General features: G+C 41.5%; 1 protein-coding gene across 3 annotated transcripts in view; it reads right to left on the reverse strand.

The window, feature by feature from the left end:
* The window catches only part of PAPLN (papilin, proteoglycan like sulfated glycoprotein), a 123,013-nt gene that overhangs the window by 57,460 nt on the left and 49,739 nt on the right, over positions 1–15,814 (reverse strand). For all 3 annotated transcript variants that reach the window (XM_070758230.1, XM_070758238.1, XM_070758222.1), the window contains exons 7-10: positions 9,920–10,043; positions 8,664–8,744; positions 6,766–6,938; positions 4,517–4,640 (exon numbers count right to left, since the gene is read on the reverse strand). In XM_070758230.1, coding sequence (XP_070614331.1) covers positions 4,517–4,640; positions 6,766–6,938; positions 8,664–8,744; positions 9,920–10,043 — 502 coding nt within the window. The remainder of the gene's footprint in view (positions 1–4,516; positions 4,641–6,765; positions 6,939–8,663; positions 8,745–9,919; positions 10,044–15,814) is intronic.

Genomic DNA, 15,814 nt, shown 5'->3' on the forward strand with positions numbered 1-15,814 from the left:
ATCACCAAATTCTGCACTGGCTTGACACTAATATACTGTTCAAAAAAATAAAGGGAACACTCAAAGAATACATCCTAGATCTGAATGAACAAAATATTCTCATTGAATACTTTGTTCTGTACAAAGTTGAATGTGCACAACAGCATGTGAAATTGATGGTCAACTAGTGTTGCTTCCTAAGTGGACAGTTTGATTTCACAGAAGTTTGATTTACTTGGAGTTCTATTGTGTTGTTTAAGTCAGTGTTTTTCAACCAGTGTGCCATGGCACACTAGTGTGCCGTGAGACATGGTCAGGTGTGCCGCGAAGCAGGAAGCTCAGGTTCTGGTCTCGCAACTTTTTGCTGAGAGTGAGAGAGAGAGAGAAAGAAAGCAAGAGAGAGAGAAAGAGAGTGAGAGAGAAAGCAAGAGAGAAAGAAAAGAGAGAAAGCAAGAGTGAGAGAAAGAAAGCAAGAGAGAAAGAGAAAGAAAGCAAGAGAGAAAAGGAGAGGAAGGGAGAGAGAGAGAGAGAGAAATGACCAAAAAGGGGAGGGAAAAAAGAGAAATGAGAAAATGATTGAGACAGAGAATGAGAGGAAAGAGAGAGAAACCAAAGAGAGAGAAATGACTCTTGATTTAAAGCATATGATAAAAAGCACCCAAAGAATAAGAGAAAACCCCCCAGCCCTCACCTGTTTTTGGAAATGGTTCAAGAGTGTGTATACACACACACACAAGGGGGGGTGAGAGACAGGGATGGAAAAAGAGAGGAGAGTGTCTTAGAGTGTCATTTTGGTTGGTGGTGTGCCCCAGAATTTTGTAAATGTAAAAAATGTGCCGTGGCTAAAAAAAAGGTTGAAAATCACTGGTTTAAGTGTTCCCTTTTTTTTTTTTGAGCAGCAGTGTATATCTAATTATTTATCTCTCTGTCTCTCTGTTCTACCCTTCAAACCAGGTTTTCCCATGACATTAGAATAACACACTAGAAAAATGCCAACAAGAACACAAAGTCACTTCAGGAAAGCAGCATCTACAATCATTATAATATCAGCTCTTAAAACTAGTAAGGCGCTCATGGGGGGGGGGGCATCAGGAATTGCAGAAGTAATATTGCTACACTTCTTGTGCTCAACCTGTTAACCTCTTGTCAGAGCCTGAGTCACATGTAGCTTCCCAAAACAAACTCAACAGACGTTCACAGGATGCAAGTGCCTTTTTGCAAATGACCAACGCAGCATCATGCTGTTGTGATACAAGGCCTTCTCCTTTGTATGGATGTGTGAGATCATAACAAGAGAGATGGGGCTTGCATCATGATGGCTTAACATTGCTTTGTCATTTGCTCCCCTTAACCTTCCCGCACAGGGCAATGTCTCTGAGGGCATCCCTTTTGCAGCTCCCAGAGTGATCACTGCCAAATTTTGGGGGGCACTTTTGTGTATTTTGTGGGGGAGAATTTTTCCTCCTATTTATTACTGTCAGAAATAAGTTCATTTCTGATGGTGATATCACAATGCAAGTAAATGGTTTGTAACCATGTGAGAGGCTGATGTAAGCCACAATCAGCATGTAATCATGGGTTTGCTAATTGTGCTGCTGACTCAGTAGTGTCAACCCCTAACCCCAAACATTTTTCCCTTAGACTATCCACGATTGACCTCTCCAGGTTCCTTAGAGGTCAGTAAGGGGCATGCATAAGTGCACCAGTGTGCCTTCCGTCCCCTGTCCAATTGTCTCTCCTTATCTCATTTATCTTTTCTTCCTTTCAAATATGTTCACCTATACTTTTATATCTTTTCTTCTATTCTTTTCTTTACTTACGTATATTATTACATATCTTTCTCTTCAATGTGTATTATGTATTGGACAAAATAAATAAATAAATAAAATAAAATAAAAATAAACCTGATTGGCTGTATCCTATATAAGGAGGAACACCCTTGTATGGGCGTGGTTTGTTACACAGAGTGGTTTGATACAGAGTGGTTTGTTACAGTGGGTGGTTTGTAGCTAGTGGTTAGTGCTTAGTGGTTGAAGTGGTGGATTTAATAAGAGTTATATGAAAGTATTGTATGATAGTTTAGTTAGACAAGCAGTTTGATAAAAGAGAAAGTAAAATATATTTTTACAAGAAAGCCTGCTGCTGTGTTTAATTGAAGACTTCAATTAGGTATAGTGGTTAACTGTGGCTACTTGGTGGGTTAACTTCTGTGTGCACAAAACTCTTTCTGCCCAACAATTACTCCTATTAATATTACTCCTAGGTCTTTAACAAAAATGGGTGGTTTAAAACCCAGCAATTCTCTCCTGAGTTGGGGCAATTTACTGTATAATTGCCCGGAAAAACAAGACCATACTTACCGGTAATATTTTGTGGCTCAACTCATTTATTTCATTCCTTATAATACTCTACTCAAAGCAAGCCAAATCCTTCGGATCTATCTACATTATTATCCATCCTATCTTTTGCAATCTTTAGGCGGGGCCCAACTTTGAAGACTAAATCTCTGGTCCAGGTAGGATCAACTCAAGTACGATCTTGCAAAGTTGAAATAGTATCTGAAGCAGAAGAAGATTGCTTTCACCCATTCTATGTGTCAGGCCAAAGTCATCGTTTTGAGTTGGAAACTTTGGCCTGCCATAAGTAGAATAGTACTGTGGGAATTGGGGAGGGGTGGTTGCACGAGAGGGGAAAATACTAGCCACAACAAATCCCTTCCAAAGATTCAAGGTCATCTTTTGTTGAGCACCAGATGGAAATACAGGGGAGGATCGTGGACGTTGAGAGAACCGGAGTGGTCCATCTGATGAACTTATTTTATTTATTTATTTTATTTATTTATTTTGTCCAATACAAATTGAAAGTTAAAGAGAATAAAAACGTGTAGTAATAAATATCAGGGAATGGATAGAAGAAATATGAGAATAGAATGCATCTATGAAGAGTAGAGGAAGGATATATGGATGGGAGAAAAGGTATATAAAATATAGGAGAGACAATTGGACAGGGGACGGAAGGCACACTAGTGCACTTATGCTCGCCCCTTACTGACCTCTAAGGAATCTGGAGAAGTCAACCGTGGAAAGTCTAAGGGAAAAATGTTGGGGGTTGACACCACAGAGTCTGGTAATGAGTTCCATGCTTCAACAACTCGATTGCTAAAGTCATATTTTTTACAGTGAAGTTTGGAGTGGTTGATATTAAGTTTGAACCTGTTGCGTGCTCTTGTGTTATTGCGGTTAAAGCTGAAGTAGTTGTTGACAGGCAGGATGTTGCAGCATATGATCTTGTGGGCAATACTTAGATCATGTTTAAAGTGTCGTAATTCTAACCTTTCTAGACCCAGGATTGTAAGTCTAGTTTCGTAGGGTATTCTGTTTCGAGTGGTGGAGTGAAGGGCTCTTCTGGTGAAGTATCGTTGGACCTTTTCTAGGGTGTTGATATCCGAAATTTGGTGTGGGTTCCAGACAGGTTAGCTGTATTCGAGGTTGGGTCTGGCAAAATTGCCGGACCAGAAGCTGCGTAGGATCAGGTTGACAATTTTAGAAGCCTTTTTGGCAATATTGTTGCAGTGGGCTTTGGCACTTAGGTCATTTAATATTAGTATTCCAAGGTCTTTTACTGAGTGGGGCTTGTTTGTCAGATTTTGTTTATTTAGTTTGTATACGAGGTTCGGATTCTTTTTGCCGATGTGGAGAACAGAGCATTTGCTAGATGATATTTGATAACTTGAGGGTGTGAGAACTGTAGGAAAGGTTAGTATCTTTGTGACTACAATTCGTATCCCACATGGCTCTGTTAATAAATTGGAACTTGGAAGAAGGCCAATAAATCAGACTGTGATTTATTTCTCGGATGTTAATTGGGACGCTGACATTATGCTGTGATTCTCCTAAACTGGAAGATTTCTGCTTACCATCATCTTGACAATTCATTTATTTTATTTAAAAATGGGTTTAAATGCTTTAAGAGGGGAAAGATATAAAATAGAGATCATTTTACAATCAACACTACAGTGGTTCAGTATAGCAGTTAATTTAATATTGAAATCTAGCATGAAGGCCAATTCTCATACGTAACTAATATTCCTGTCTAAATTTTGAGTGAGCTTGCCAACATTTTGTGCGATTTGTGAATTATTTGAGATTTTGGCCAATTGAATAAACAGTCAAATCTTGGACATAAAAAAATAACATAAAGGGAAGACTCAAATAACACATCCTAGATCTGAATGCATGAAATATTCTCATGGAATACTTTGTTCTGTACATAGTTGAATGTGCACAACAGCAAGTGAAATCAATTGTCAATCAGTATTGCTTCCTAAGTGGACAGCTTGATTTCACAGAAGTTTGATTTACTTGGAGTGCTATTGTGTTGTTTAAGTGTTCCCTTTATTTATTTTTTAGCAGTGTATATACTGAGACTACAAACTATCTAGAATATCCTCACCGATCAATATGTGATCTGTACACATAGATTGAGAAGCATTACTTAGGCAAATCAATAATATTAAATGCGAGGTACTGGCATATACCTCCACCACATTCAGCACTGCAATCACTCCAGGAGCCATAGCCCCAGCTGTAGCCTGAGGTTTGCGCCTGGGATGGCAAATAGTATTCATAATGTATTCCTTGGTTTCGTTCCTGGCTGATAAGCTGAAAAAGAAAGAAGATAAGCAGGTGTCAGGAAATGCACTGTTTCTGCTAAACTTTTAGCAAGATATTAACTACTGCAGTGTTTCCCAACCTTGGCAACTTGAAGATATCTGGACTTCAACTCCCAGAATTCCCCAGGAAGCGAATGCTGGCTGGGGAATTCTGGGAGTTGAAGGCCAGATATCTTCGAGTTGCCAAGTTGGGAAACACTGATCTACTGGTCCAGTTCATGTAGTGGCCAAGCTTGGACTTTTGCACATAAATGTTTAGATGACAGGAATATCCCTCTTTCAAAGACACAAACCAAAAATCTGGTCTACCTGTTGAAAACTAAGATCAGCTTAGTTTCTTTTCCCTGATATGTTAATTACTTAATTAATTAAAATACCAATTACTCATCTGTTTGTTACAGTCCAAGTTCCAACCTCCCTCTGTGAGGGAGATGGCAGGTTTTGAAATGGCATAAATAAATAAATAAATAAACTTTGTCTGCTATTTATGAAAACTGTCTGTCACTCAGAGCCAATTTGATTAAGTCATAATGCTAGAAACTAGGAGATTGTGAGTTCTAGTCTTTGCTTGGGCACAAGCCAGTTGCGTCATCTTGGGCCAGGGATGTGAAACTCAAGATCTGGCCCTGAGGTGCTTAGATCTGGCCTAGGCATGGTCCAACTGGGCTCCATTTTCAGCCCTGATGGCCTCTTGCAGCCCTCTGCCAGTGAAAATGGAGCTCAGGGAGGCCATTTATGACCCACATGGGGCTCATTTTCAGCCATGATGGCGTCTTGCAGCCCTCTGCCAGCAAAAACAGAGCTCAGGGAGGCCACACATAGCCCACCCAGCTCTGTTTTTGCTGGCAGAGGGCTGCAGGAGGCTGTGGCGGCCAAAACCAGAGCCTCAATGACTGATGTTGAGCTGGCCACACCCTCAGTTCCCCCGAGGTCAAACACAGCTCTGATGCGAGTCTCAATCAAATTGAGTTTGACACCCCTGCCTTAGGCCAATCACTCCGTCTCATCCCTAGAAAGCAGTCGACGGCAGACCACTTTTCACAAACCTTGCCAAGAAAGTGCAGGGACTTGTTCAGTTGCTTGGAGTCAAAAACAGACTCAAAGTCTTACACACACATCACTCAGATCCTTGCCAAAGTTATTCCTTTCCTGCCTGCTATTCATCTCCGGCAGTATTTCTTCCCTGACTCTGATAGATCATCATTTGAATACTTTGCTTACAATAGAAAGGATAAAGTGGCTTCTTGCTGGATATGAAGAAAGATTACGTTTTCTCTTTATTCATCAAGAAACAATTGTTAAACTCCTGTAGTCTTCGTAACCGTGTATCCTCCGAATGTGACAAAACTCATTTCATCTAAGCACACTGTTGGGGTTACGGAATGAAGAACTAAAGTGATCTAAATGCCATGACAGATAAGTTATCTATTTACTGTTTGACTTCTGCATGAAATGGAGATAAGCTTCAAGGCCAGTTCTCCTTTACTCTTTTTCTAATAGTTGTTCAGTCAAAAAAATGGAAGATCCCCCATCAATCTATTTTATTGATTCATGAACTGGTGGAATCCCCTTGTTTGGATTATTCTTGATAATTATCCAGAACATCTATGCACAACTCAGGGGTTAAACCTCTAAGACAGTGATGGCGAACCTTTTTTTTCTTGGGTGCCAAAAGAGCAAAGGTGTGCGCTATTGCGCATGCATGAGTACCGATACCCATAATTCAATGCCTGGGGAAGGCGAAAACAGCTTCCCCTGCTCCCAGGAGGCCCTCTGTAGCCCAGAAATTGCCTTTTTTCCAACTTCTGGTGGGTCCAGCAGGCTCGTGTTTCACCCTCTCCAGGCTCCAAAGGCTTCCCTGGAGCTGGGGGAGGTTAAAAACGCCCTCCCCCACCCCTCCGGGAGGCTCTCTAGAAGCCAAAAACGTCCTCCCAGAGCCTCTGTGCGAGCCAAAAATCAGCTGGCCGTCACACACATGCATGTTGGAGCTGAGCTAGGGTGACTGCTCACGTGCCACCAGATATGGCTCGGTGTGCCACCTGTGGCACCCGTGACATAGGTAGGCCATCACTGCTGTAAGAAAACAGGAAAGTATTCACAGCTACTGTACTTGCCTCAATTATTAAAGGCTCGGTGATGGGACCTCGGGCATGTAGGAGCTCTGGAGCCAGATCCCCCTCTGAACCTCTGTCATAATGCACCACCGTGCTAGCAATCGGCAAAGCCTGGCTGTACTCAATTGTCCATTGCCCATTCAGATAGTATGTTCCTTGTACGTTCTTGATGGCTGAGATTAGGGTGAAAAAAAGGGAACGGGGAAAAAAAAGGTTGGAGCTAGGGAACTTTATTTATTTATTAGATTTGTATGCTGCCCCTCTCCGCATCTTAGTAGTTAGTAGATAAAGGAACATTAATTGTATAGGGGGAGAGATATTGAACATAGAAACATAGAAGACTGACGGCAGAAAAAGACCTCATGGTCCATCTAGTCTGCCCTTATACTATTTTCTGTATTTTATCTTACAATGGATATATGTTTATCCCAGGCATGTTTAAATTCAGTTACTGTGGATTTACCAACCCTGTCTGCTGGAAGTTTGTTCTAAGGATCTACTACTCTTTCAGTAAAATAATATTTTCTCATGTTGCTTTTGATCTTTCCCCCAACTAACTTCAGATTGTGTCCCCTTGTTCTTGTGTTCACTTTCCTATTAAAACACTTCCCTCCTGGACCTTATTTAACCTTTAACATATTTAAATGTTTCGATCATGTTCCCCCTTTTCCTTCTGTCCTCCAGACTATACAGATTGAGTTTATTAAGTCTTTCCTGATACGTTTTATACTTCAGACCTTCCACCATTCTTGTAGCCCATCTTTGGACCCGTTCAATTTTGTCAATATCTTTTTGTAGGTGAGGTCTCCAGAACTGAACACAGTATTCCAAATGTGGTCTCACCAGCGCTCTATACAAGGGGATCAAAATCTCCCTCTTCCTGCTTGTTATACCTCTAGCTATGCAGCCAAGCATCCTACTTGCTTTTCCTACTGCCCGACCACACTGTTTACCCATTTTGAGACTGTCAGAAATCACTACCCCTAAATCCTTCTCTTCTGAAGTTTTTGCTAACACAGAACTGCCAATACATTAGCTTATGATTTTTATACATGATAGCTTTTCATTTGCAGTTAATTTTAAATATCTCAGAAAGAAAGAGAGAATTGGTTAAAGGGAAAATATGTTTTAAGATGCTCTTTTGAATATTTGATTTAAGAAGGAAATGCTATACATTACCTTTTTAGACACTGATGCTGTGTTTTTTATGACTTTATCTACGTTTTATTGTATATTGGAGAAAAATTAAAAAATGTATACACCCCGCCAAAAAAAAAAAATAGTAAAGACAGTGATGTAAAATTCTGAGACTCTAATGCTGCAAAAGATTGCCCAGATGTGAAGTGGTTATTATAAACATATCGATATGGGGTTTTTTGGGTGGGTGGAGTAGAAGCAGTGGTGGGATTCAAATTTTCTTACTACAGGTGGGGATGGGGCCAGTCAGAGGTGGCATCGGTTCTCCGAACTACTCAAAATTTCCGCTACTGGTTCTCCAGTACTGATCAAAACCTGCTGAATCCCACCTCTGCAGTAGAGGTATGATATTTTGCTAAAAATCTACCAGCGAGCCCAATTTAGCGTTCCGGCTAGCAGCCCACCCCAGCGCAGAGGGTAAAAGAACCCAAGTGGCAGCATCCGGGCAGGTGGGTGGAGCCTTGCATTCCCTTCGCGACTGGCTCTGACGACTGACAGGCACGAGCGAACCAGAAGCATTTCAACCTTGACATCCACCAATTGCATCCTATTATGCTCTCATATGTGTTATTAATAATGCAATACCCGGATGATGGTACCACGTAATGTTTCTGAATGTGTAGATCCATTTTATCCTGTACTAAGTTATAACTAAATGAGCTGGTGGAAGTCATATACCAAGAGCAGTAACAACTTCTTACCCAGGAAGTTCCTGGTAGGGGTTGCTTCCTTGATCTGGATACTTGTGGCTCCCATCGGAATGACAAAGATTTGATTGTAGCCTATAAGAACAGAATAAATCAGCCAGAATAAATACATTTTCTGAGAGAGAATATAATAGAGAAGGAAGCCAGGGTAAAGTCACTCTTTCGTGCAGAGAAGCTACATGGGAAAAGATATAAATCTTGCTGTAACTACTCCACTGATTTTGAACTGTCTCCATCCGTATTCATATTACCCATAAAGCTACCCTTGCATGTAATTGATGTAATATGGCACAAGGCAGTGACTTCAATGCATCACACCGCAGACATGCTACAGTAAAATCCTTCCTGAGTTACAGTTATTGACTTTAGCTTTAAAGATATAAAGAGATTAATAGGAACGATCCATCACAACTCCACCCCAGCCTAAACTCTGCTATATAGGTAGTCCTCGACTTACATCGGTTCATTTAACGACCGATCAAAGTCGCAACGGCACTGAAAAAAGTGACTTATGACCGTTTTTCAAAGTTACGAATTTTGACGTATCCCCATGATCAGTATCAGGTTGCTACCAAGTACGGGCCACCTTGTGCACCAGTAGCGAAAATGGAGTTGTACGCATAGCTCTGCATCTTCAGCGTGCGCAGTGAGATTTTGCTTTTGTGCATATGCAGGAAGATTTCAGCAATTTTTTCCTTTTGTGCATGCGCAGGAAGATTTCAGCAACGTTTTGCTTCTGTGCATGCGCAGGAAAATTTCAGAAATGTTTTGCTTCTGCGCATGCGCAAAAATAATCAAAATCGTGCACACGCACATGTCCTCTCATAAGATTTTTCTTCCTGCCCATGTGCAGAATCAAAATATCGCTGGGACGCACGCACATTCACACTGTCAACCCAAAGCTGCAAGTGCATCGCACCAGTAGCGGTGGTAAGTAGCAACCCCCGCCTGCCCATGGTCATGTGATCAAATTCAGATGCTCAGCAACTGGTTTGTACTTACGACTGCTGCTGTTGTCCCAAAGTCATGCGATCCCCTTTTGCGGCCTTCTGACAAATCAAGTCACTGGGGAAGCAAGATTCACTTAACAACCCAGTTGCCAACTCATCAAGTGGCAAGGAAGGTCATAAAATGGGGCAAAGCCCGCTTAACAGATATCTCAATTAACAACAGAAATTTTGGGCTCAGTTGCGATCGTAAGATGAGGACTACCTGTATTAATCTATGGTGCCAAAACAGTGCTACAGTACCTTTAGAAAGGTTGGGCACATCAAAGAGTCCCTTGACTTCAGTACAAGCTCTTCCATTCCCACCACACTGCAGGCAATTGTCTTCCTTTTTGGAAGAATCCAGCATTTTATCACAGCCAACAGCCTGTAAAATAGGAAAGTTCAAACCAACCACAGGTGAGATGGACAGGTCCAGCTATCAGAAAATAGAAAGATAAGACACTTCATAGTAAGGATGACGACAAACTGATTTAAACTAACAGATGAGCGCATATATAAATAGTGATTCTTCTTTCAAATCCTCTTTTTTTTTAACTGAATACTGATTTTCCCACTCAGAACATTTATTTATTTATTTATTTATTTATTTATTTATTTGTTTGTTTGTTTGTTTGTTTGTTTGTTAGTTAGTTAGTTATTTCATTTGTCAAGTACGTTTTGGTAGTATACCTGCAGTAGATATAACATTGTTTATATACATGGGATGTTGTGGTTAGCTCTGGCCCAGCTCCTGCCCCAAGGACTGTGGATGTGGGGGAGACATCCACATGCTGCAGGCCTGTTTTGCCCCCGGTGGAATCTGATGATGAAGGCTCCTCTGACCAAGAAGACATGAGTGACAGGGAGGAGGAGAGTGTGGCAGACAGCTCAGAAGGAGATCAATTATCTAGCTCCTCCTTGGATTCAGAACAAGAGTTAATGATACAGCCACGCATGTGGAGAGCGATGCATAGGCAACAACAACTGAGAGATTATTATCAAAGAAAATGAGGCCACCTGTGGTTTGGTGGGGCTGTGGTCATTAGTGAGGCTGCTATAAATAGCAGCCTGTGGGTTTGGCCATTGTGGAGGATTATCTGATCGTTTGTTGTGTTTCATGACTGCTTTACTGACTTTGACTTTTTGTGTGCTGATTTTTCCCTGCTTTGAAACTAAACCAGAGCAAAGCGTGTTTCACTTTGTGAAAGAAGGACTTTGAATTGCCTCACAGCTGCAAGCTAAGTATCACAGAACTGATAAGGGACTTGCATAAATTACCAGTTTGTTTGGAGACGAGTGCTCTTTGCTATACCAAAAGAGGGCTTAGTTTAAGTGAATTTTCATTATAAAGAACATTGTTTTGAATTTTCAAACGTGTGTGTGTCTGAAATTTGTACCTGTGAATTTTTGGGAGGATTCTACCAGAGAGCCCGACAGAACATGAGATGGGTATTGATAAGAGAGAAACTTAGGATAGGGGTGATAGGCATGCTGGTGCGCTTATGCGCGCCCCTTACTGACTTTTTAGGAATTGGGTGAGGTCAACAGTGGACAGTTTAAGGGTAAAGTTTTGGGGGTTTCGTGAGGGAACTATAGTCAGGTAGTGAATTCCAGGCATTAACCACTTGGTTGCTAAAGTTGTATTTACTGCAGTCAAGTTAAGGAGTGATTCACTTAGAGATTGTAGCTGTTGTGTGCTTGTGCAATGTTGTGGTTGAAGCTGAAGTAGTCATTGACAGGAAGGATGTTGTAGCAGATGATTTTATGAGCTACAGTATGCTTAGGTTGTGCAGAAGGTGATGTAGTTCTAAGCTTTCTAAGCCTAGGATTTCAAGTCTGGTTGCATAAGGTATTCTGTTGCGAGTAGAAGAGTGGAGGGCTCTTCTCGTAAAGCATCTCTGGACACTTTCTAATGTATTTATATTCAAAATGCAGTGTGGGTTTCAGATCTCTGGGGATATCAAGGCCAGGACAACAGCAGCTGTATGTTTCATAACTTTTCTCAGAACATCTTTCTAAAACAGACTTAATACCTATCAGGTCCATCAGCGACTTTACTTTCCAGACATCTGGCAATGAATGTGTATATTTAGATTTTTAAGAGATCTTTCCATCACTGATATTTCAAAGAAGGTTGGCTTTCAAATACCCTGGGATATAATAATTGTAGGAAAGTCAAGCCCATGGGGGTATGACATTAGAGATTTAATTTAGCTAATGCTTATGCAACCACTATTGACCAGTTGATAAAAATTAAAACACTGTCTGGTGTTTTTTTTAGCTAACTATTGATGTGGTGGCTTTAATGAAACTGCCTATTACTCCCTTTAGTTTGGTACCTCCAGAGCCCTCTCACATACCAGCTGTCCAAGTAAATAGCTTCTTCCTACATAAACATGTCCTTAGTAGAGATCTGAGTTTCGAAAGGTCAGTAGGCTGGGAAGAGTGCAGACATCGGGGGGTGAGGTAGTTGGTTCCAAAGAGCCGGGGCTGCCACAGAGAAGGCCCTCCCTTGCGGGTCCACCAACCGGCACTGCTTAGTTGCCAGACCTGGACAAGACCAACCCTGTGGGATCTAATTGGTCTCTGGGAGATATGTGGCAGAAGAATTAAATTGAGGCATTTAGTAGCTGGCACACATTTACAACGATTGCAGCATGTCCATGACAAGCAGCTTTTATAAGAGATTCATAAGAGCAGATGTTTGCATTTTGGAGAGAAAATGAACATAAACATGGAGTAGGAGTGTCTTCTCAGTCACTCACGCTCTTATGACCTGGAGGTTCAACTACTGCAATGCTCTCTACATGGGGCTACCTCTGAAGAGCGTTCGGAGATTGCAAGTGGTAAATTTTATTTATTTTATTTATTTATTTTGTCCAATAGACAATAATACACAATGAAGGTTATGGAGGATATAGTAGAGAAGAAATACGAGATATAGGAGAGACTATAGGACAGGGGATGGAAGGCACTCTAGTGCGCTTATGTACGCCCCTTACTGACCTCTTAGGAATCTGGAGAGGTCAACCGTGGATAGTCTAAGGGTAAAATATTGAGGGTTAGGGGATGATATTATAGAGTCCGGTAAGGAGCTCCATGCTTTGACAACCCAATTACTAAAGTCATATTTTTTACAGTCATGTTTGGAGCTGTTAATATTAAGCTTGAATCTGTTGTGTGCTCTTATGTTGTTGTGGTTGAAACTGAAGTAGTCTTTGACAGGCAGGACATTGCAGCATATGATCTTGTGGGCAATACTTAGATCATGTTTAAGGCGTCATAGTTCTAAGCTTTCAAGACCCAGGATTGTAAGTCTAGTTTCGTAGGGTATTTTGTAGGGTAACTGCGCACGCAGTTATGGGCATGCCAAGATATACTCATGTTTCTCAAGCACTCCATGAGCTGCACTGGTTGCCCATTGGCCTCCGAACGCAATTAAAAGAGTTGGTAACTTATGACCTATAAAGCCCTACGTGGCATGGGACCAGATTACTTTATGGGAGAAGGGGAAAAAGTAATGGCTGGTAACTGAAATGGTGATCATTTAGGAACAGTGCCAGACTGTTCTAACAAATGTTATGAAATGCTACCCTGTTCTGTTTTTTCACTCATTTTGTGCAAGGCTGAAATAACATTTCAGGGAACCAGTAGGATCTGCTCTTTGTCACTGCTTCCAAAACAAAATAGAGAGGACTGCATAAGTTGGCTTTTGTGACCCCAAAAAAGGAAAAGAGTGATATCCTGATCTCACCCTTTGTGACATCAATTTATTGTTGTTGCTTTTTAAAAAAAACAAAAAAAAACCAACTTCATTCATTGCTGGTTACAACCAAATGGAGTGGACAGGAAGAAGCTGAGCAATAGTGGGATCACGAGTTACACCCTTCCTGCCATAGTGCTTAAAAAAAAGATTTATTTATTGAATTTTGCAGACTAAAAATAAATATACATCACCATAGTTTTTTGCAGATCTCAACCCATTTCATTATATTTCTTATTTACATATCTACATAATATATAGATATGTAAATAACTATAGATATAGATTTATGTATACTATATTTACATATCTATATACTAAATACAATGTATTTTATTCTAGAAAATAGGATAGATATAATAAATAAGATAGGTAAGTACAGATATATCAACTTATGAATGTGCAGAAGTATCAATAAATAAGCATGACAGGTGGGTTAAAAATAGGTATGTGAATGGTTTACTTTATTTACTCATCTGTTTTTATATACAGTACTCTTAAACATTATCTATTTCATGTTTATATGTTTATCTGTTTTTGTATGCACTAACAATTGTATCATACTACCTTGTTTCTATCCTCAATCCATTTGTACCAATTACAGTGCTTTTGTTAAGAAATTATTTTTTCCCCCTCTGGTTGGTTTCAGGTTGGTTTCAGGCTTAAATGGGAAGGAAGAAGAACCCAAAAGCTGTACCAATAGCTTTGCTGTCAAGCCTGCACATAAATAATTGAGACACCATTTGGCAGAGGCAGGAGAAGCAAGAGAAGAGTCAACAAAGTGGGTAGCAAAATTCACGTTGTGAAAATACAGGCTAACTCAAGGGATGGGTAGGTAATTCTTTCCCCCACAGCAGTCAAGGTCTTGGTCTGTTGATGGTTTTATGGTCCTTGAAAACCCTCTGGTGGCCAACAGTGGAAGTACAGGAGCTAAAAGAGTTTAAAATCAAGGTGCATCTGAGCCTTCTCCCAGTGGGGAAAAAGAATGCATTCTTCATTCCTCCTTTGGGTTTGTTGTTATAAGATGCAGATCCACTGACACAAACTGTTTCCAGAAAGGCCTTTTAACATACAAAGGGACCAGACATCCTTTTGGCTGGGAGCAGTGAAGGGCTACCAAAATTTTTACTAATGGGCGTGGCCTATGCTGGGGTGGAGCTCCATTTGCACAACCCCACTGCATCCCATACACCCACCCCCGGTCTGGGCAGTAGCCAACCCCTAGCTGGGAGTAGAAATCCATATACAGTGATACCTTGTCTTACAAACTTAATTGGTTCTGGGACGAGGTTCTTAAGGTGAAAAGTTTGTAAGATGAAACAATGTTTCCCATAGGAATCAATGGAAAAGCAGTTAATGCGTGCAAGACCAAAATTCACCCCTTTTGCCAGCCAAAGCGCCCGTTTTTGCACTGCTGGGATTCCCCTGAGGTTCCCCTCCATGGGAAACCCCACCTCCGGACTTCTGTGTTTTTGTGATGCTGCAGGGGAATCCCAGCAGTGGAATCCCAGCATCGCAAAAACGAGTGCTTTGCTGGCAACGGAAGTACGGAGGTGGGGTTTCCCAGCGAGGGGAGCATCAGTGAAATCGCAGCATCGCAAAAACACTGAAGTCCTTAAAACCCACCTCCGGACCTCTGTGTTTTTGCGATGCTGCGATTTCACTGAGGCTGTCCTCGCTGGGAAACCCCACCTCCGGACTTCTGTGTTTTTGTGATGCTGCAGGGGAATCCCAGCAGTGGAATCCCAGCATCGCAAAAACGAGTGCTTTGCTGGCAACGGAAGTACGGAGGTGGGGTTTCCCAGCGAGGGGAGCATCAGTGAAATCGCAGCATCGCAAAAACACTAAAGTCCTTGAAATCCACCTCCGGACCTCTGTGTTTTTGCGATGCTGCGATTTCACTGAGGCTGCCCTCGCTGGGATTCCGCTGCAGCATCACAAAAACACAGAAGTCCGGAGGTGGGTTTTCCCATTGAGGGGAGCCTCAGGGAAATCCCAGCAGTGCAAAAACGGGTGCTTCGCTGGCAATGGAAGTCCGGAGGCGGGACATCCCAGCGGCCGCGTAGGGTTTGTAAGGTGAAAATAGTTTGTAAGAAGAGGCAAAAAAGTCTTAAACCCCAGGTTTGTATCTCGAAAAGTTTGTATGATGAGGCGTTTGTAAGATGAGGTATCACTGTATCTTAAACCAAGGATAGGCAACGTTGGGTCTTCTAGGACTTCTGGACTTCAACTCCCAGAATTCCTGAGGCAATTTTGCTAGCGCAGGAATTCTGGGAGTTGAAGTCCACATGTCACAGAAGAGCCAACTTTGCCTACCCCTCTTTAAGCCTAACAACATTGAAAAACACTGTCCTACAGCATCTGGTACCACTTTGGTGGCATGTTACAGTGCT

This window comes from Erythrolamprus reginae, chromosome 1, assembly GCF_031021105.1.
Source record: "Erythrolamprus reginae isolate rEryReg1 chromosome 1, rEryReg1.hap1, whole genome shotgun sequence".
NCBI classification, from domain to species: domain Eukaryota; kingdom Metazoa; phylum Chordata; class Lepidosauria; order Squamata; family Dipsadidae; genus Erythrolamprus; species Erythrolamprus reginae.